This window comes from Podarcis melisellensis, assembly GCF_964234715.1.
Source record: "Podarcis melisellensis genome assembly, chromosome: 8".
Classification (NCBI taxonomy): Eukaryota; Metazoa; Chordata; class Lepidosauria; order Squamata; family Lacertidae; genus Podarcis; species Podarcis melisellensis.
The window spans coordinates 64,430,847-64,451,268 of record NC_138540.1 but is presented as its reverse complement, the minus strand read 5'-3'; the positions used below and the strand labels follow the sequence as shown (position 1 = coordinate 64,451,268).

The 20,422-nt window shown below is 44.1% G+C and overlaps 2 protein-coding genes across 3 annotated transcripts in view; both read right to left on the bottom strand.

Annotated features, from left to right (window-relative positions):
* Nucleotides 1-2,708, bottom strand: part of SELENON (selenoprotein N) — a 117,070-nt gene extending 114,362 nt beyond the window's left edge. For both annotated transcript variants that reach the window (XR_014170974.1, XM_081921477.1), the window contains exon 1: nt 2,368-2,708. Coding sequence is in view for 1 of the 2 variants with exons in the window: in XM_081921477.1 (XP_081777603.1) it covers nt 2,368-2,586 (219 nt within the window). In the remaining variant the exon portion in view is untranslated. The remainder of the gene's footprint in view (nt 1-2,367) is intronic.
* A 7,616-nt stretch (nt 2,709-10,324) lies between these two features.
* Nucleotides 10,325-20,422, bottom strand: part of MAN1C1 (mannosidase alpha class 1C member 1) — a 132,742-nt gene continuing 122,644 nt past the window's right edge. Inside the window, exons 8-12 of the mRNA XM_081921471.1 lie at nt 19,001-19,116; nt 17,645-17,864; nt 16,897-17,069; nt 12,354-12,469; nt 10,325-11,213 (exon numbers count right to left, since the gene is read on the bottom strand). Coding sequence (XP_081777597.1) covers nt 11,090-11,213; nt 12,354-12,469; nt 16,897-17,069; nt 17,645-17,864; nt 19,001-19,116 — 749 coding nt within the window. The 3' untranslated portion in view covers nt 10,325-11,089. The remainder of the gene's footprint in view (nt 11,214-12,353; nt 12,470-16,896; nt 17,070-17,644; nt 17,865-19,000; nt 19,117-20,422) is intronic.

Below are 20,422 nucleotides of genomic sequence, written 5' to 3'. Positions count from 1 at the left end.
CCCTGAGGATCATCTAGTCCAACCCCCTGCAATGCAGGAATATGCAGCTGTCTATACAGGGATTGAACTTGCAACCTTGGTATTATCAGCACCACACTCTAACCAACTAAGCATCTTGCCAAAGGGACCGCCCAAAACCTAGAGCTGGCTTTGATACCACATTGCTTCTGCTCATAGGAAGGAAACAAAAGAAAAGCATGGGAAAGGAAGCCTGGAGCTGAGAGAAACACCCTCTCTCTTCTCCCAGACTGCACTGCCAAACATCAAAGAATACAGCAGCTCTTGCAGAAGCTGAAAATCTCTATTCTCCTCTGTAAGTACATTTCTTGCTCTGGCGGCTATTCTCCCTACTGACAGAGCAAGTGGCCACACTCTCTGGATTCATCTATATGGAAAATACATTGGCTTATTTATAACAGCATCACGGTCTCCTGCAAATAATCCTGGGGTTTATCATTTGATAAAGATCCCAAGCACCCTCTCAGAACTCCCTAAGAGTTTGTGGGGAGCAGCCAGGGGGAGACTGATAAAAACAGTTTACATTTGTAATATAGGCATGCCCAATATGATGGACAGGCAAGGAGAAAACTTGACTTCTTAGCTTGCACATAAACAAACAGGACAGCAATTAGGGTATTAATCCGGCCTTGACCATAGTCTACAAAAAAGCTTGCTTCAAAGTATTGAGGAAAAGAACCACCAATAATGTTTCCCTGTTCACATAAAAACAGTGCTTATCTGTCAATAAGAATTATAGGATATCCTCACTCAGGAAGAGCTCTGTAGCACCAGACTAAGAACCCATCTAGTGAAGCATTCAGTTCCCACAGTGACCATCCCAGATGTCTATGGGAAGCCCTTGTGCAGGACATGAGCACCACAGCCCTCTCTCACTGTCATTCCCCAGTAACTCAAATTCTGGATGCAAACACACCATACATTTAAAGCACTTCTGAAGCACCCACCCACCCAAAAAGAATCCTGTTAACTGTAGTTTACGCAAAAGAGCAGCATTTTCAAGCATCCTTCAGTTCCCAGGATTCTTGTAGTGTGCACGCACTTTAAATGTGCTTTGAAGTATGGTGTGCACACAGTCTCAGAGGCGTGCTGCCTCTGGCACTGGAGATCATAGAATTGTGGAGTTGGAAGGGACTCCAAGGGTCATCTACTCCAACCCTCTGCAATGCAGGAATCTCAACTGAAGCATCCATGACTTTTGTTTTCCTCGAATTCCTAGGCAGCGCCTGGCACTTCCCACTTGGAAATACTTACCGGTAAATCTAATTCTGCATCACACACCAGATACTCTAGGAAGCCCACAACCATGACAAGACGGCCCCCACCATAGCAACTGGCGTTCAGATATATAATGCCTACAAACACAGAGGTTTCTAGGTAGCTGTTAGAGCTAATAGCCCCAACAGACCTTTCATGAACATATCACACACACCCTGTTAACATCATCTAAGCCTGTAGCCATCATCAGATCTTGTGGCAACAAATCCCATAGTTTAACTATGTACCACAGGGGCAGATATTGTGGTGCACCCCATATTATATTAGGGTGCTACTGGTGTGTGATGCAGAACCAGATTTAAGTATTTTCAAGTGGGAAGTGCCAGCGCTACTGGAAGGAATTTTTTTATTTTGTTCCCATATTATGTTGTTCGACTACAACTTCCATCAGCTCCTACCAGCCACCATATCGGATGGGCTTGGGTTGGTGGGAGTTGTAGTTCAACATCTGGATTGTACGGGGTGAATAAATTTGTGCCTGTGAATCTCCCACCATTGTGCTTCATTGGATGACTAGTGTTAGGGAAGATGAGCAATGACGGCGATCCCATCCCTGTGGCTGTTAATTGCCTACATTCATTAAATGCTACGCGAGGTATATTTACAGTGCAAGCGTATGCACGTCTACGCAGAAGTGAGCCCCGTGGGATTCAAGCGGACTTTCCCCCAAACTCACGCACGCACGATTGCAAACCTCAGGCTACCAGCCTATTCACTGGTATATCCCGCTGAAAAATCCCACACGGGACTTGGGAGAGGACGGCACTGTGAAGTTGCAATGGGATACATACTTTACTTGGAAGTCACGAGGCTTCCTTTCTGAACAGGCAGCTCCGAGGCTGCACTAGACACAGATTGCAAAACAAGAAGGCTCCCCAAATGCAAAACAAAAGGCACCCCCGAAATGCCGTTTTTTTGCCCGCCAACTTCTTAGCCGCACAAGACCAGCCCCGACCCCGCTCATTCTCCCCTTCGCTGCCCCCCAAGCAGCCCCGACTTCCAGCATCCCTCCCCGCAGGCGCCTCGCAAAGATTTCTCCGTCCCCCGCGGCGAGGCTCCCTCCGCCGGTACCTGCCGCCGGGCCACCTCCGAGTCCCGATAGTACTTCGCGGCCAGCAGGGCCGCCACCAGCGCCAAGGCCAGGCCCAGCCGGGGCAAACGCGGCGGAGGAAGGCGCCGGGAACTCCCGCCGCCGGCCTCGCGCTCGGCCTCGCCGGGCGCCGTTTCTGGCGGAGCGCGGGGCGGCGAGGCCTCGGGGGGCCTGGGGCGCCCCTCTTCTCCCCCGGCCATCGCTTGCCGCCACGGCCGCTTCCGAGGCCCCGTTTTCCTGGCTCGCTCCCGCCTCGCGTAGCCTCGCCTGGCTGAGGAGGCGCCAGAGAGGCAGAGCCGCGGCCCGCTCGGCCCACAGACTGCAATGCCTCCCTGGCGTGCGTTGTTGCCTCGCTGCTTCTCCGAATAATAATAATAATAATAATAATAATAATAATAATAATAATAATAATAATAATAATAATAATAATAGCAATATTGGTTTATGGAGAGTTAAAGGGGCTCCAGGTGAAACCGTCCTCCCACATAGGAGATGTACTGTACTAATACAAGGGGGCGGGGGGAATCATCATTATTACAGTACTGTACTTCTATTAATGGTTATGCATAGCAAACGTGCGTAGGTCCGTCTGCCCAACAGTATTACTTCCTATTATTCCTCTGTCAATACCACGCCTTGTGTGTGGGCCGTTTTGGCAACCCAAGAATCCCCGCCTGGAGAATTAGAAGGTTGCTGTCAGTATGTATGGTGCATAGGACTATAATGCAATCGTATGCACGTCTGCTACTCGGAAGTAAGCCTTACTGATGCTCAAGGGGGCTTACTCCCAAGTACGTGTGCACAGCAAGGGCTTGCAACCTTTTTGGCCCCAATGAAGGGAGAAGGTGGGAGATAGGGTTTTTTATTATTTTTTTAAAAAACTAAATAAAAATTCAAACAATTACAACTTTTCAGTAGTTCGTTAAAGCAGCACAGTGGGAAGGACCTGTGAAGGGGGTATTTAGATTTTTTTTTTTTTAGTAAAGACTGACTCCTACTGGTCAGAGCGGAGTATTATGTGGTGTGCATTTGCTTCAGAGAAAAAACGCTTAAGGCCCCTCCAGACTGGTATTTTCTGGTAGCTGTTTTTATGCAGCATGTTCTTGGTGCAACAATAGTCCATTAATGGTGGATTTACACTGGGCCATCTGCACATCATTTGACTTTATTAGTTTGTTCTGCAATGCTTCCCCAGTCCTACCACACCATTGTTCTTTGGAGGGTCTATAGCGCAACAAAAGCATATAGCACAGCAAAAGCATAACATTTTTGGTGTGTAACAATTGGGAGGCTCTGATTGAAAGTGAAGCAGTGTGACAGGCCCACAACTTTTGTAGGCGCAAACAGTATGAAAAGTGGCATTGCATATAACCACCCCAATATCATAATTGGCTCAAATTGTCAATGAAGGGACAATACAAAGGATGTCTGGAGAGGCCCTTATTCAGCTAAATGTCCCTATGTGAAAGGGTTGCCATATTTCAAGAAGTGGGCTATATACTGAAAATCCAGGATGAACTGCTGCTTTCTGGAAATTCCCCCCGGGCGTCACTTCTGCTATTGAAAATCCAGATGTAAGGCAACCCCACTATGTGAGAATATAAGAAGAGCCCTGCTAGAACAGGCCAAAAACCCATCTGGTCCAACATCCTGCTTTCACAGTAGCCGTGCAGATGCCTATGGGAAGCATGCAAGCAGGAGATGAACAACATCTGGAAGACACCATGTTGGCTAGTCCTGGACTAAGGGATGAACCAAGGCTCTACACTGGCTACCCCTGCTTAGTCTAACCAACCTCACAAGATTGTTGTGAGGGCCTTTATATGTCCCCCTGATGGTTAGGATTTACTATTCAGCAGTTTGTGGGTGGTACAATTAACATAGGTCTCATTTAAAACCAACTCTTAGAGCTTTAGGATTAAAAGGGACCTTGGTGGTCATCTAGTCTAACCCCATAAATGGCAGGTATGCTGTGAAGCAAAGTTCTGCAAGGATCTCTGCCCTGTTCTTTTCCACACATGCAGAAGCAGCCATCGCTTCTTTATTCCAGAATCCTGGGAGTGTAACCTGACAGCTATAGCGCCTGCAATCATGCTTTCCACCAGGAATGGGGAACCTGTGGCTCTCTAGATGTTGGTGGACTGCAACTTCTATCATTCCTGACCATTGGCCATGCTGGCTGGAGCTGTTGGGAGCTCCTGGAAGGTCATGTGTTCCCCATCCCTGCTTTATACATGGAAGTTCCCAGGTTCAGTCCCTGGCATCTGCAGGTAGGACAAGGAGAGACCCCCTGTCCGAAACCCTGGAGAGTTGCTGCCAGTCAGTGTAAGCAATCTTGAGATAGAGGGCCCAGTGGTCTAACTGTAGAAGGCAGCTTCTTGTGGTCCTATTTAATTACACAGGAGACTCTTGAACATGACTGCTGCTGACACTGATCTGAAAGGGTTGTTTCCAGCCAGCCTTTGATTAATTTCCTCCCATTACTCCTGGTTATTACACTCCTTTTACATCACCTTTCCAAACACTCCCTCCCCATCCTTGATGTTTACTCTCCTCAAGTCCTTCTGCATGAATATCACATCCCTCCTTCCCTGTTTCGCCAAGCGATACATATTAAGTTATTTTAATCTTCCTTCATAAATCACTGTCACCCAGTCCCTTTCTTTGTTTCACTCAAGTCTTATGCTCCCTATGAAATTCTTAGTCCGATCAAGTTTTAAGGCTTTCTCTGCTGCTTCAGACTGTGTGTGCGGACAAGCACGCTATGAACACTAAATGTTTTTTGATCTGTTGAAGATATTGGAAAGCATGAGAAGCAGATGTTTTATGGCAGCCCTTGCCAACCTGATGCCCTCCAGATGTTTTGGACATGGTGGCTACAGACCATTTAGGAAAATGTGCTGGGAAGGGGGGATGACACGGGCTTTGATGCAACATCATCTAGCCTCCCCGCAAACAAATCTGAGTGAATCCCCATTAAATAGCCACTGTTGTCTAATCTCCCTGCAAACAAATTAGGATGAATGCTCAACAACAGGTCTCCCTCTTAGGTCTTTGCATTTGCCATCTTTGTTTTGTTCATCCCAAATACTGAGAAGCGCTAGTGTAGGTACAAGGATGAGATTATGTGCCGTTATTCAGTTAATCTCATTAAACTCTTTCTCCCAGAAGGTTAGTGGAAAAGGGGTCCTTCACTGCTCCTGCAATGCCAAAATGCTGAGGACACTGATTTAGAAATAGAGGAAAGTTTTACTGGTGCAAAATGCCATTGGAAAACAGTTTTGAGCATGGGTTATTGGGCTTGAGCAAAAATTTCATGCAAAGGTAGACTTACGTCTATTTCAAGAGACTTCATCCATGGCCCCTTGACCATCCTTTCCCCAAAACTCTTTTAAGCTCTAGAGAGTATCAGTATTCAAGGCTATCAGCTGTTCATGTAAATTAAGACACCAGCCCCCTTGTGTTTACCAAGAGTGACAATTGTTCAAATTCTCTAGTAGCCGGAACCTTAGCAGTTGCCCTAAAAATAAAAGAAGTGACTTGTTTGAGAGGTAGCCAATTTCTCTCCAAGCCTCCTAACTGCTTCTGCAGGGCCCTTCCTTCCCCAATGGGACCAAAAGTCAGGGTCAAGATTACTTCAATGCAGCTGCTTTTTCCTCATATAAAGCGGTCTGATCTCTTTAAGGTCAGATTCAGATTCAATGATCAACTAAAGCGGAAATTCAGATGGGAAAGTACAAAAACATAAGGTCCCGGCAGCCCACAACGTTTAGAAGACATCTGAAGGCAGCCCTGTATCAGGCAGCTTTTATTGTTTGATTTTTGCTATGTTTGTATATGTGCTGTAAACCACCCAGAGTTGGTGGGGAAACCCAGCCAAATGGGAGGGGTATAAATAATAAAATCATCATCATCATCATCATTATTATTCCCACAGTGGCTGATCAGATCTCCCAATGGGAAGCCCACATGCAGGACCTGAGTGCAAGAACACTTGCCCCACTTGCAATTCTCAGCTACCGCACAATGCACATGGATGTTACAAAATCATCCATAGAAGCACAGGGTGTTGAAATGGTAGGAGGTTAAATGCTTCCTGGAAAATCCTAAGAACATAAGATAGTAATGCAAGAGCTGGCTTGGGTCCTGAAAAGACAGGAGTAAGAATGAACCTCCCCAACTTCTCCAAAATTAAAACACTGCTTCTGCCTGTTTCTTCACACCAGCAGCAACATCTGCAGGAACAGGCTTTGCTGGAACCATCAAGATGAACCTTTCCCACCTGCCCTGCCTGGGACCCCCATAAGGAGGCGCTGCCCTTTATGAATTAACTCCTGCTTTATCTCGACATCTTTCTGGGGGCTGCTCTTTTGTTTTATGTCCAGAACATGAATGAATTTTAGTATTTTTAAAAGTGTTAGGATTTTGTAAATTTTACACCCACAAACCCACCCCTCATCCTTTGTGAGATGCCTTTGGGGCCTTTCTTGGCCAAAAGGTGGCACGGAAATAATATTAAAGAATAACCATCAGACCTCTGAGCCTTTGTAAGTCATTACTATCCTTGAAAAGTAAACTGATCTTTGTGTGTTTGTCTTCATTTATTGTCAGCCACCTCAGAGGCCCGTTGTAAGGCAGAAAGCCAGGATATAAATATGGCACATAAATAAACAAAATATATCATTTCTCTCTCCATAATGGTTAGGGAATTGTGTGCACTTTGGATTGCAGGATAAGAGGTGGGGGCAATTCTCTTTATTTTTCTACAGATTACCTTGTCATAGCACACTTCAAAAATCAATCAAAATCAGAAATGAAGAAAACCCTCACAGCTGGAATGACTGTGCGATTCGTGTCAAAAGGAAGCTTTTGATTCCACAAGGAGGATATTTTAATCCACTGTAAAATTACTTTGGGCTAAGCTTATTTCCCTGCTATCAAAACCTCTCAACAGGATGACTCACATTCTCAAAGCTTTACTTACTAACAACTATCCTTCTAGGAAGAAGATTATTTGTCCACCTCCTTATACCCAAGATGAAATTTAAGTCTCTATCCGACAAGTCTTCCTTCCCTCTGAGACTTCAAGAGGTGTAAATTCAAAATGAAAGCTTTGTCTTGCTGCCTGCATGAAACGCTTTTCTTTCTACCCCTTTTTCATTGGTGACAAAGAAAAAGGAACCCAGAATCTGATGAGAAAACAGAGAAAAATACTTCTAGTGGTAGAGGAATTGAATGATCCACTCTTACAGGAGAAAAACTAGTTTTCAGCAAAATAGTAAATCGGAAGTGCTAGCACTTAACACACAGGACCAGGCAGGATCTAGGTGTGGAAGGATCTGTCAATTTTGATCCTGTTTTGATTTTTCCAATCTTAAATTCAGTTCTCCATATTTCCACTGCAATTTGCATTTTTTTAAAATCCTATGAAAGTTCTTCAGCATTTTAGTGAGAATTTCTTCTAATTCTCTGTATGCATTTTCAACACACATCTTTGCAAGCAATTTCTCCTAACAGATAACATTTTGTAGGTTATTTTCACTCGTATGGTCACTTTTGTGCCTATTTCCCTATAATGCATTTTTATAAACATTTGTTTAGTTAGAGAACTGCATCACGAAATTCAAATAAGTGTGGGTTTTGAAGGATGGTTGTGTTTTGGTTCTCATGTTGCTTGAATGCGGATTTCTCCCTCATCCTTAGCAGAATCTAGCCTCATGTGTAACCTAAAATGAACCATCATGAACTACTATGAAGAATATCAACCGTTCCTTGTTTCAAAGGGGACTGCTTTTCCTCAACACTCGTCGGCTGCTTGAAGAAGAGTGTTTCTGAGCTCTGGGAGCGTGTGCTTCCTTTATCACTTCCTCCTTGGCAAAGTCATAGTGATTTTTTTAAAAATACAATACATATCATAACAGCATCCATTCATGTCCCCCCTGACAGTTAAAAATCATGATTCATTTTACACACAAACCTCACACACAAAGAGTGTATGTAGCATATATACTGAGGAACGTGGAAGTAAAAATGTTTATTCAACCAGAGGTAGAGAACCTGTGCCCTCCAGATTGCTGTAGGACTCCCAATTCCTTGACATCCTCTATGCTAAACTGTCACAAACAATAGTGACACTTGAAAGCTTTATTATCCCAACATTCACTTGCCAGAGCAAGGAGCAAGGGCTTGTCCATTATTGTGAAAACTCTTGCAGATGAAAGAAGTCACAGAACTGCACTCTCCTTCATTTCCATTCCATTATATCACCGATCCTGGAGTTGAAAGGCAAGGCTTCCGGACTGGGCAGTTTACGGTTTCCTTAGGAAACAAGGTTCTCATCATAGAACATGGTTCAGAATGTGGCTGAGAACTGTTTACATTTGCATCCTGCCTGCCTAAAGGATTTGTTGTGACATGAATGTTTGCATGCTTTTATATGGTTTATTTACATAAATTTATATCCCACAGCTTCAACTTAAATTTATGTTCTCCAGGTGGCAAGCGAAGTTATAAGAAGCAATAAGAGTATGCTTTCTCACGTCATTGTATTTCAATAGTTTGCTGCCGCATTGTTTTTCAAGGTTCTAAAAAGAGCTGGGGACATGGCAGGGACTATTTCCATGGTGCTAAAAAGCCGGTGATCGATTTGCATGCCCTGGGTGGTTTTTCTTTGGGTGGGGTGTGTGTTTCCCAGCTGCTCCATGGCCCTTTTCGAAAGCCCTAAGAGTGGGATAGATAGAGGAGCAATAGGACAGCTCCCCCTGTCACTTCGTGGTAGCAGGCCTTTGCAAGGCATTTTAGCAGCGGTGGCAGGGGAAGAGAATGTGTGGTGGTAGGGAGAAAACAAGGAGCTGGGTCCTAATCCTAGTAGGGCTTTAAAGCAGGGCAGAGCCCTATTTGTCCTAGTGGATCACTCTCCACTGAATGTTCCGTTTACCTATCCAGGCTAACGAACAGTGACAAACCTCTCTTGAGGAACTCCTTGTCCTTTGGCCTAGCAGAAGCCACTTATCAGTTCTTCCCAATCTTGTGGACATTCAAATGCATGCTAAGATATTCTGCACTCACAGCAGGCAGTTCAATCTGGGTTAACAGACTCGTGCAGAAAGCAAAGAAGAAAAAGTGTTGCCTCTCCTGCTTTGCGTTGAAACCAATTTGTTTTTCCCTTTTGATGGTTTGTCAGCTGTTTATTATTATTATTATTTAAACACAATGATTTTATGCTGATCTTGTTTTTATGCAGCCGAGTTTTCTTTTATGCTGGGTTCCGAGTCTTGATGTACTTTGCATTGAGATTGCTTTTTTACTATAATACATTTCTGTATTTTGCAAACTGCACAGGCTCAATGGGTGGTCCAGAAGTTGATACACAAGTAAATTAACAGTCTGCCATCTCTGCCCACACTTGCTCAATGGAATGTGCCCAATCTCCTCCCGCCATTCTTACTGCACCAAGTGCCTTCGCAACCTGCTGTTCCAGAGCAGGAGAGGGACATTCTCCTTCCAGCTGCTCATGTAGAAAATACATTGGGGCTCCTCCAGAGACCTGTTTATTGAGCATATATCCTGATTTGCTTACACAAAGCTTACACAGTGATTAGAACATGTCCAGTCTTTACTGAGGATTTGTTCTGATTTGTTTGCAGGGCAGTTATATGGCAATGAGCAGTAACCTTGATTTGTTTGCATCTATACATCTTCCTGCTAATCATTTGTTCATCTCACGCTTTTTCAGTGCATTTCCATCACTTTCCCAACTGCAAGAAGTCAGTTTTTAGGGCAACATAGCACTTTAACTGCGAGCTTGAATTCCTCCTGTGAAATAAAGAATTTGGAGGCTTCCTTAGAGGATCTACTGAGATCTTCACATGGTCGTCAGTCCCTTCTCTCTTCCTCTTAACCTTCTGTGCTAATACACGAGCAATCCAGTCACACTCCTTATCGGACAGGAATTTTTATTCTATTCCACATCTCTGAGTATTACAGAAATGAAATCCTTACAAGTGCCTTGTAATATTTAAGCTCCAGATGAAAACAAAAACAAAGTGGGGAGCAAACAGAACAAATTTCAAACTTTAGAAAGCAAAAAAAGAATTACACATGATGCAATATTCAGTAAACATTTTAAAGAGCACAGAAAAGAGAGAGGGAGGGAGAGAGAAATGATGCCTGGGATTCAGACTTTTGCAGACATCTTCTGATCATTGATGGCATTGATTCCACTTAGGATGCAAGTCTTTTTTTTGGGGGGGAGGAAGGTGAAAATTAGAAAGATGATAAAAATCAATGGTATCTAAAAAGGAGCATGTGGAAGGGGGTGGGAGGGAGACAAGAAGAGTGGCACAAACCAGCGTCTGTTTTATGGCAAACTCCTTTGGCCATGTGAAAACAAAGTCAGTAGATTCCGTAGAAATTCTCCGTAGAAAGGAAAGTCCATGGTTTTGTGTGCATTATGGCCCATATTCAACATCCTCATTATCAGGTTTAGTGTAAGTTCCCTCATAGAGGAAAAAAAACCCCACAAAGGTGCTTGTTTCACAGTTTTTTATACTCCCCGATATAACACTGTCCTGAATTGGACGAATGCCCCCAAAATACCTTTCTGGGAACACGCGCATTCCTTTACTGGAAAGGAGAAACAGGGGTGGGGAAGCAAGTAACCCTCCACATCCCACTGCAGAAGCCGCGAGGGAGCAAGCGCCCCTATTGCACGCTTGTCTTCAGGATAAGGTCTGTGCGGTTCACGGGCAATGGGTGGGCTTCGGTGTTGAACACCCAGTCCTCAAGAGACAGGACATCATCTTCACAGAACAGAAGATAGAGGTACCTGGAGGAAGGAGACAAGTCAAAGGAATGCATGTGCAGATGGGGTGCTCCTATCAGTGGAGAATCAGTGGTTAGTGAGGAAAGCAGATGCCTTCTGGATATTGCTGGACTCCCACTCCCATCAGCCCCAGCTAGGGATGAGGGAATTGTAGTCTAGCAACAACTGGAAGGTCCCAGGCCCCTCAAGCCTGGGAAGCTAAGGGTTTCTTGGAAGCTTATCCAAAGTTGCCCAGCAAAAAGTGCAGTTGACAGCAGACAAGTTTCCTTACACCCCTGGCCCAGAGAGCATATCCAATGACCTCTGCAGAACGCAGCAATAATGTGGTAACACTGGGGAGCATTGCAGAACCAACTAAAACAGAAGAAATCCATTGCTAATGCACTATTACTGTGTCAAAAACGTGCTGCAGAATACTCCCGTAATAAAACACAAACCTGCAGGGACCCTAAGACGGGTGGTGATTGTGTCACTTCCATTCAGCTGCGAGGTGTTTTCTTTTCAACAGGCAGTCATGGTGGCAGCAGTAGTGGGAGATGGGACAGGCCGTGAGTGAGCAGGGAAAGAAATCACCCTGCAGCTAGCAGCCTGAGATGGAAAAGGGGCAGCCTCCTCCATTCTCAGGCAACCGGCTATGGGATGCTTCCTCTCCCAAAAGGGGAAAGAGGTGCAACCTACAATGAGGCAGGTGACCAATGGGAATGGGGAGAACATCTACCAGGCTTCAGTTTGCAGGCATGCCACCACATCAAGAAGTCAATCACAGTGGGGGCGGGGGGTGCACTTTGAACTCTCTTCTTATATTTTGTCCATACAGATTCCAAGTGATGAATATGTACATATGAACCAGCCCTCTCGTGAGTTTCCAAAGACACGCATGGCACTTACAGGTGTCAAGTCCACACAAAAAGCTAGTTCAACAGGGCACATAAGGAAAGCAAGTCAGCAAAGCCTCATCTTAAATATTCCAAAGTACATTCCAAGTCACTCCAACGGATCAGAGAGGAAATGGCCAAGGGCAATTGGCAGATTCCTGCTTTATTTAAGATGCAGCCACTGTTGATGACCCCCTCCCCCATGAAAGACATTCTCCACCCTACACAGCTTTCTGTGGAAGAGGCGCTGAAAATGTTCAGGACTTACTTTAACGTCTCTGCTAGGAAAAAGCTCTGCTGCATGTTGTCGTGACTCGGGTTGGTGGTATAAACATCGCGGATCCCGGAGAAACCAGCGTCTACTCTGCAATATTTCTCAAGTGCCTGGTTGGGGGGTGGAAGTGGGAGTGGGGGGAGAGAGAGAAACAGTCAATCTCTTCCAGTAATAGCAGCACAGCAAACAAGTAGCTCATTAATCATAATCAGTTGTGTTTTACCCATGCAGGTTTATGAGTTGGATTTGTGTTTTTATAGAGGCTGAACTCCCATTGAAGAGCTTTTAATGATTCCCCAAGGGTCCAAGAAAATAGGCTCGCCTCTGATGGTTAGCACTTTCTGTTACACTCAGTCTCCTGTAAGAGCCCTCAAGTACCGGCCCCTGAAGAAGTCCTTCCTTGAAATATTGTACAATTGACAGAAGGCCACCCGACAAACACAACTGCCAGCACATTAGGAGGCGGTCTTCAAATGTCCTATCCTGTCAGAGGTGGCTCCATGAAAAGGCAAAGGGAAGTGGTTGACACAGGCTGCGGACTCTAGGGGGCACCATTAGGGATGGTGGAGTGGGGGACAGACAGCCCTAAGCATGGAGCAGAGAAGTCACAGGGGTTCCTTGTGCTCCTGCTTGGTTGGAACGCCAAGAAAAAAAGATTGTTGGAAACGTAAAGAAAAAGAGGGGAATTTCTACCACATACAGTAAGGTCAAGGTTTATTGGGATATGATATACAATAAGTTAAAGAAAATGTACAAAAATACCCTTGTTAAAAAACCAGAAGCATTTTTGTTGGGTATAGTAGGAGAAGAGATTCCTAAGATAGATCAAAAATTGTTTATGTACGCAGCAACGGCTGAAAGAATTAAATTAGCCCAAAAATGGAAGCAACAAGAAATACCAACAACTGAGAAATAGCAGATGAAGATGATGGGAGTATGCGGAATTGGCTAAGCTGACTGGGAAAATCTGAAACCAGCAAGATCAAGCTTTCCAAAAAGACTGGAGGAAATTTGTACAATATTTGAAGGACAATTGTAAGCATTTACCAACACCAGCAGGGTTGCAGTAAGAAGGCTTGTAATGTTAATTCTTATTACGATCTTACATTTACTTAAAAATATGAGATAAAATATAGGAGGGGAAAGTAAATTGGAAAAGGTACAAATGCAAGGATGTAAAATTGGAATTAGGAAAACCATGAGGTGGGGTGGAGGGAAGTCAATAGCTCATATGAGCAAAATCTAAGAATTTTATAAGGATGTATTTAATATTACAAAATGGAAAACTTAATAAATATATTATTATTATTATTATTTAAAGGAACCAAGAGGTGTGGAGTCCCTGCCAAGCCCTGACACTCCAGTGCAGATTAGTGAGTTAGCTGGAGCAACAAGAATGCCCAACTCAGCAATAAGGAACAAAAGCAAAACTTAATAACTGAAATATGCACCTTAATCTGACTCGCTTCACATTTGGCTCCAAGTATGGAATTTGGAATTCCATCACCTGACCATCCACCCCCCACATAATGCCAAATTCATAATTGTAATCTGGTGAGCCAGAAATGCTCCATTGCTAAAATGATGCGGAGATCAGATGTGCCAGGCACTTTGTCTCCTTGGGCTACAGATGCCCCCTCCCTCCCAATCCTAGATGTGTGTAACTGGGGTTGCCCAATGGTGTTGGTGGTGTTGGGACACTACAGATTCTCAGAGGCAGCTCCTTCTTGATTACTACATGTCATGCGTGTGGTGGTCAGCCTTGGCACAGATTATAATTTTTTAAGCATCCTGGACTTTAGCCACTTCAAGTTCTCCCTGCACTACATCCAAGGAAACAGAACTCATAGCCCAATACTCCACCTCACATGTGCTAGGCATGCTCTGTGCTCAGATATGTGCACCAAATTTGTTTTTCATAAAACCATAACCGTTTGTGGCAAGAAAATTGTGCAGAGTGACTTAAAGGCTACTCAGGTTTAGAATGTCCTCACTATAATCAGTGTCTATGAACTGTGAGTTCGCTAAAATTTCAGTTTCCAGAAAGGCCTGGAAGTACCCTAACAATTTGCTGGTATGGCGCGTCTTCCATGTTTGCAGGAGAGATTGACAAATGCTCCCCCCCCCCCTTCAGACTTTACTGGTACTATCAGGGTGCAACCAAATGTCAGCTCCCTAGCTACCAGTTTAATCAGGTGTACACCTGGAGATCCCTGTTTTAGGAGAGAAATGTAAGAGCCCAGGTTTCAGACTTTTCCAACAACTGGAATACCAGGGGCCATGCAGGTGCTGAGCAATGTGGCTCTAAACAAACTGAGGAATTTTTTAAAATACCCCTGTAAGAGTGAATCCTCATGTACCTTTATCTCAAAATGCCTGATACTGGGATCACAAAGTTTACCTCCAGGTGAGAGGGACAGTTGGTCAAGATGCATCTTTTTCAACAGGCATTTGGATGAGGAGAGACCTGGCTGCTGATGCTTTCAGAAATTGGTTTTGGTGATTGTTTTGTTTTTAATGGCTTGTGTTAGTTTTCTGGATTGTATCAACTGCTATCTATTTGTTTTTGCTGTAAACTGCCCAGTGGCCTGTGCAAAGGTTGGTACATAAATAATCCAAATAAGTTCAGTGGGAAGCAGAAGCCCACACCTGTGTTTGCAGAATGCAAGCTTACTAGCTGGTAACAGCAGGCTTTTCCCTCCTGGCGGTTGACCAGGTACAATGAAGCTCCCAGTGTCTCACCTGGATGAGCTGCTCCTGCCAATTCTGCTGCTGGCTATCCCCTATTCTTCTGCTGTCTTGCTTGGGCTGTGTCTTGGAACTGACCTCAGATTGGTTTCCCAGAGTAGCACACTAGCCATTTTCTCTGGAACTGATGTGATTTGTTCACTCAGTTGTTAGAGGGAGCCAAGACAGTGCTGCTGCCATAAACCTTCTTGTCCTCCCATCTTTCTTAAGAGATCTGGCTATGTATTGTTTCCCCCCTCCCTCACAATGGCCAGCGTGGAGTGGCAAAGCACAACTTGATTCACTTGGTGGAGGACGGACAAGTGGTCAGCAAGACAGGCTGGCAACACAGACAGTGAAGACCCCTCTCCACTAACTGCCAGATTGTCCCTTTATAATGCCATGCAGTGTGGTCTCTCATTTTCTCTCAACAGCACAGGTTGGCATCATTCCCTTATTTTTCTTTTATTTAGAATGCAAGTAACATTTTTAAAAACTATTTAAAATGTTTCATTTGCCTTTTGCACTAACTTGATAAGTGAGCACACAAACAAACAAAAAATAAATAGAGCTGTTTGGATCTCTGCCATTATATATCCTGCAGCCTGGCCCCTTCTGCCACTACTGTTAAAAAGCCTACGTGAAATCTGTCAATTTCAGTTTCTCTCTGTTTCTCGATTTTCCAATCTTAAGCTCAGTTCTCCACATTTGCACAGCAGCTTCCCTTTTAAGGAAAAAAGTTCCAATGAAAATTTATCAGCACTTTAGTACGAATTTCTCCTAATTTACACATTTTTGTACGCAATTTTGCAGAGCAATTTTCCTAGTAACAATTATAATTGTTATTTATAACCTGCCCTCCCAGGGGTCTCAACATTAAAAGAAAACATTAAAAACAGTTTAAAACAACCTACAATCCCAAAAGTAAGGTGAGTTCTAAGGATGCGTTTTTAAATATCTCTGTTACTAATATATACATCTTTATGCACACCATACACCATACATGTATTTTTGCCCATTACTTGGCTGGGGCACTGCATTGCAAAACTCAGAGAAGCATGAATTTCAAAGAATAGCTGGAGTTGCAGTTTGCATATTGCTTCGGAAAGTGAGAATTAGGTAACTTCACCTTTAAATGAGAACTGAATTGAATTTCTCCCCATCCCAACACATGTATTTTTACTGCTATGCTAAATAATATTGTGGAAGCACGGTGGCTGAGCTGAGCTGCTTCCAGCATTGAAGGGCCAAGGTACAGAAAGGATTTTCGCACCTGACTCAGCTGTGAAAGAGTGGCCTGCACTTGGCTCTCTTTCTCACCTGGGAAGACAGTGAGAATCTGAACCACAATTTCCACTTCAGATGTCTTCTTAAGCCACGGGTGGCTCACCAATTTTCACTAGAGGTCCGCATTTGCCCTTGGCCAAGCTTCCAGGAGGAGAGCATCCAACATCTAACAGACAAACTTGCACACAGATAGCCACCCCTCAACTGATACATGCAGAGCAGCAGAGGTAGTAGATAATCACCTCCTCACTGCTCATCATATAATTAATCTAATGACCAGGGAGGGAGGAATTTGCATGCACACCAGGCTGCTGGGCTCTACCCACCCCAAGGGTGTCTCTGCTTAAAACACACACACACACACACACACACACACACACACACCCCTCTACCTTTTTGCAGTTTCAAAAACTGGCTGGGTCTTTGGTGGCCAGAAACGAAAGCCCTTTTTTCTTTTTTTCAAGCAACCCCTGTCCTAAGGCAAGGGAATGGTGGTTAGCAATGACGGTTTGGGAGGAAATACCTGTACAGCTTCCCAGCCCCACTGCCTGTACTTGGGATTGTGCGTCAGCCTCCACATGTACATGTAACTTTCAACAACTTCGGGGCGCAGAATGTAATAGCGATCGCTGAGTCGGGTGGCCATTGCTTCGGTGCCAAAATCAAAGCGGAATGCTTCTGGGCCCAGCTTGGTTTCTGGCAAAGAATACATTAGACATTCAGAGACGATTAGAACTTTTATGCTTATCACAACTAGGAAGCTGAAGTTGGGAGAAGCTCCTAAAATATACATCTGCAGCGACTAAGAATCAGAAACGTTTTTTCAGAGCTGTGAGAAGCCCTGATAGTTAAAAGCTGAACATGCTGGGTGTGCTCTCAGACTCTACGGGATATGGGGTTGATCCCGGTCCATGGCCCCAGTGGAACTACAGTATGCAGCTTTTCTTAGCAGATTCTGGACAGTCATAATGGAGAGGTCCCTGTGCATAGGCCTCCCTGCTGTGTCAGTACCATAAAAAGCTGCCTCATACTGAGTCAGACCATTGCTCCATCTAGCTCACTATTGTCTACTCTGGCTGGCAGCAGCTCTCCAGGGTTTCAAGCAAGAGCTCTTCCCATTCCTAACTGGAGATGCTGGGATTGAACCTGGGACCTTCTGCTTGCAAAACAGATGCTCTCTCGCTGAGTTATTATTCCTCCACCTTTAACTGGGTGGTGGGAGTGGTTGGGGTAGGCTTTGCACTGATCTTTAGTGCAGGCTCAGCTTCTACCTGAGCGGACGTAAGACTCATGACAGGTGTTCGTAATTTCTGCAGCTAGGTCCATGTAGTGCTGTTTCTGTTCTTCCCCGGCATGCTCTGCTCCAAGCGCTATCATCCCTCCGGAGAAGCAAGCCAAATGGCCCATTTTGTGGTCCAAGGCGCCACCTCGCCACTCTGCAATGTATGTCAGCCCACCAGCTGATTTCTTCACCAGGTGTTTTTCTATGGCCTAAATTTAACGGCATCAAGAAGAGAAGAAAATAAATGGGTGTTATTCCCAAGGAAACAAAGGGCTGACAAACATGCATCCTCCTGAACAGCTACTATGTTATTTATATACTAAATATATGCGGTTGTATCCAGTGTTAGTCAGAGTAGACACATTTAAATCAATGCATGTGGCTAACTTAGGTCTGCTAATTTTAATGGGGCTGCTCATTAAAGCAGGACTTAGTTGGATACAATCCTACATACAACCCTATTAAACATCAATAATCCTATTAATAAATGTATTAATCACCTTTAAACAACAACAAATATCCAAAGAAACTTGCAGTACAAAATCATACTATGGGGGGGGGGGTGGATCACACTTATTATGTTTACAGCACTTTTGCTTTCTTTTCAGTCCATATATTTCCTCATTATCATTAACCACCTTGTGGGGCAAGTCTTATAAAAAATCCATTTGATAGAGAGGATGAAAACTGTGAATGGAGACAGAGATAAGAATTTAAGGCCAAACACAGCCGGTTATTCACTCTACAGTGAAAGTCCAACATTGCGGCTTGCACTGCAAATGCACGTTTCAACAGCCCATGCACTGAATCAGCTGTACATTTTTCCTTGCTTTAACCTAAGTGTGCCAGTTTTTCTTTTTAAACTGCATGTATTTGTTTCTTTATACATTCATCTTCATATTGTTGAAATAGAACAAAAACAAAAAACAATTTTAAAACAGTTGCAGACCTGCTCCAGGAATGCACTGAGGTATGTTGGTGATGTCACTGGTGCTAGCCAAAAGACAACTTCTAAAGGTGGGTTTTCCCTGGTTCAATCTGAACCATTCAGAAAAGAAGCAAGGTTTTTCTTTTTTAAAATCAGAGCCCACCCTGGGACAAAAGAAGTGATGTTGGAAAGTGCCCTCCACACCCCAAAGTTCCCAAAACATGCCTTGGCTTCATCCAGAGGATGAAAGACAAATGGCCAGCTGGCCTGAGGCTGCCCAGTGACTCCACAGCAGAGGTGAGATTTGAATCTAAGCATCGCAGTGTTTAAAGTTCTTTGAGGCAGCTTGTGACCTACACACTGCTGCCTTCCAATTTGCTGTGACATTTTCTCAGCTGCAAAAGGAATTGAGCTTACCTCTAGCGCATTGTCATACATGGTTTTGGCTTCGGCATCCTTCTTGTCCGACATCAGCCAAGATTTGATCAGATACTCATAAAAACTGTCCCCAAGGCCGCCGATGGAAACATGATCTGCAGCAGCAAGAAGAATAAAGCATTGCCTTGTGATTAGGGCTGCCATCCAATGAAAGAAAACTTGATTGGTTAATAGATTAACATGAATATGATTGTTTGATAAAATCTGCACAGGGATGTAAACAGTCACTCTGAAGACAGCCTGCTTCCTTGAAGCATATGCTCTTTGGAGACATGCCCTCTATGTGTGTGTAGAATGCCTCTTCCAATGTAAGAATATCAAAGTCCCAATGGATCAGGCCAAAGGCCCACCTCGTCCAACATCCTGTTCTCACAGTGGTCAACCAGCTGCCTGTGTGAGAAACAGCAGAACCTGAGCACAACAGCCCTCTGCCCACTTGTGATTCCCAGCAAGTGATATCCAGAGGCATACTGCCTCCAGCTGCTTTGAGGTTTCTTTCCTTTGGTATGAAATAAATATACAAACAGTGGAGGTAATACAAAGCCATCATGGCTAGTAGCCACTGGTAGCATTATTCTCCATGAATTTGCCTAATACTCTTTTCAAGACTTCGAAGTTGATGGCCATTGCTGCTTTTGATGGGAGCGAATTCCATAGTGTTCATTTTAAAACAGTGTTTTCCTTTTGCTGGTCCCAGAGGATGATCCGAGCTATAGGAAAGCACCCTTCTTCTTCCATCCTCAACATATGTAGCTCCTGACACCTCCTGAACCTACCCCAGTCACCCACCCTATCAGAGTTCCTTCCTTCTTGCTTCTTTCCTCCTTATTTTCCCAGGCTGTAGTTTCAAAACAACTGGAAGGGAAAGTATTTCATTCAAGAAAAATGCACTGATTTTTATTTTTAAAAAATCCCTGGTTGTATTGGCTTGGGTTATTCTTTAGTTATTGGATTTTCCACATTAGAGGGGAAAACCAGATTAATAAAAACACAGGGTGGCATTTTGATGCCAATGTGAACATGTTCATGCTGCGAAAAACATGGCTGCATAAGCAGCACCAATTACACACACACACACAGACACACACACACACACACACATATCTCATTTGGAAATACCCAAAGTATTAACTGTCTCATAGCAGGGGAATTACACATGGCGCAAACACCTCCCAATGACTTCTGGAAAATTCTGCAACTTCTCCGGCTCCTGAGAATGTCACTTTCAAACATAAGCCTACAAACCTAAGGAGTAGAATCTTGCTTTAAAAATTAAAATCAATAAAAAAAAACCAGATTCCCAGGAAGCTGAATTTTGCATCCCATACCACACCCTCCAAAAGACAGCATACACTCAGCCCTGCTTGATGCTATATACTTCCGCCAGACATTCTGTTCTCC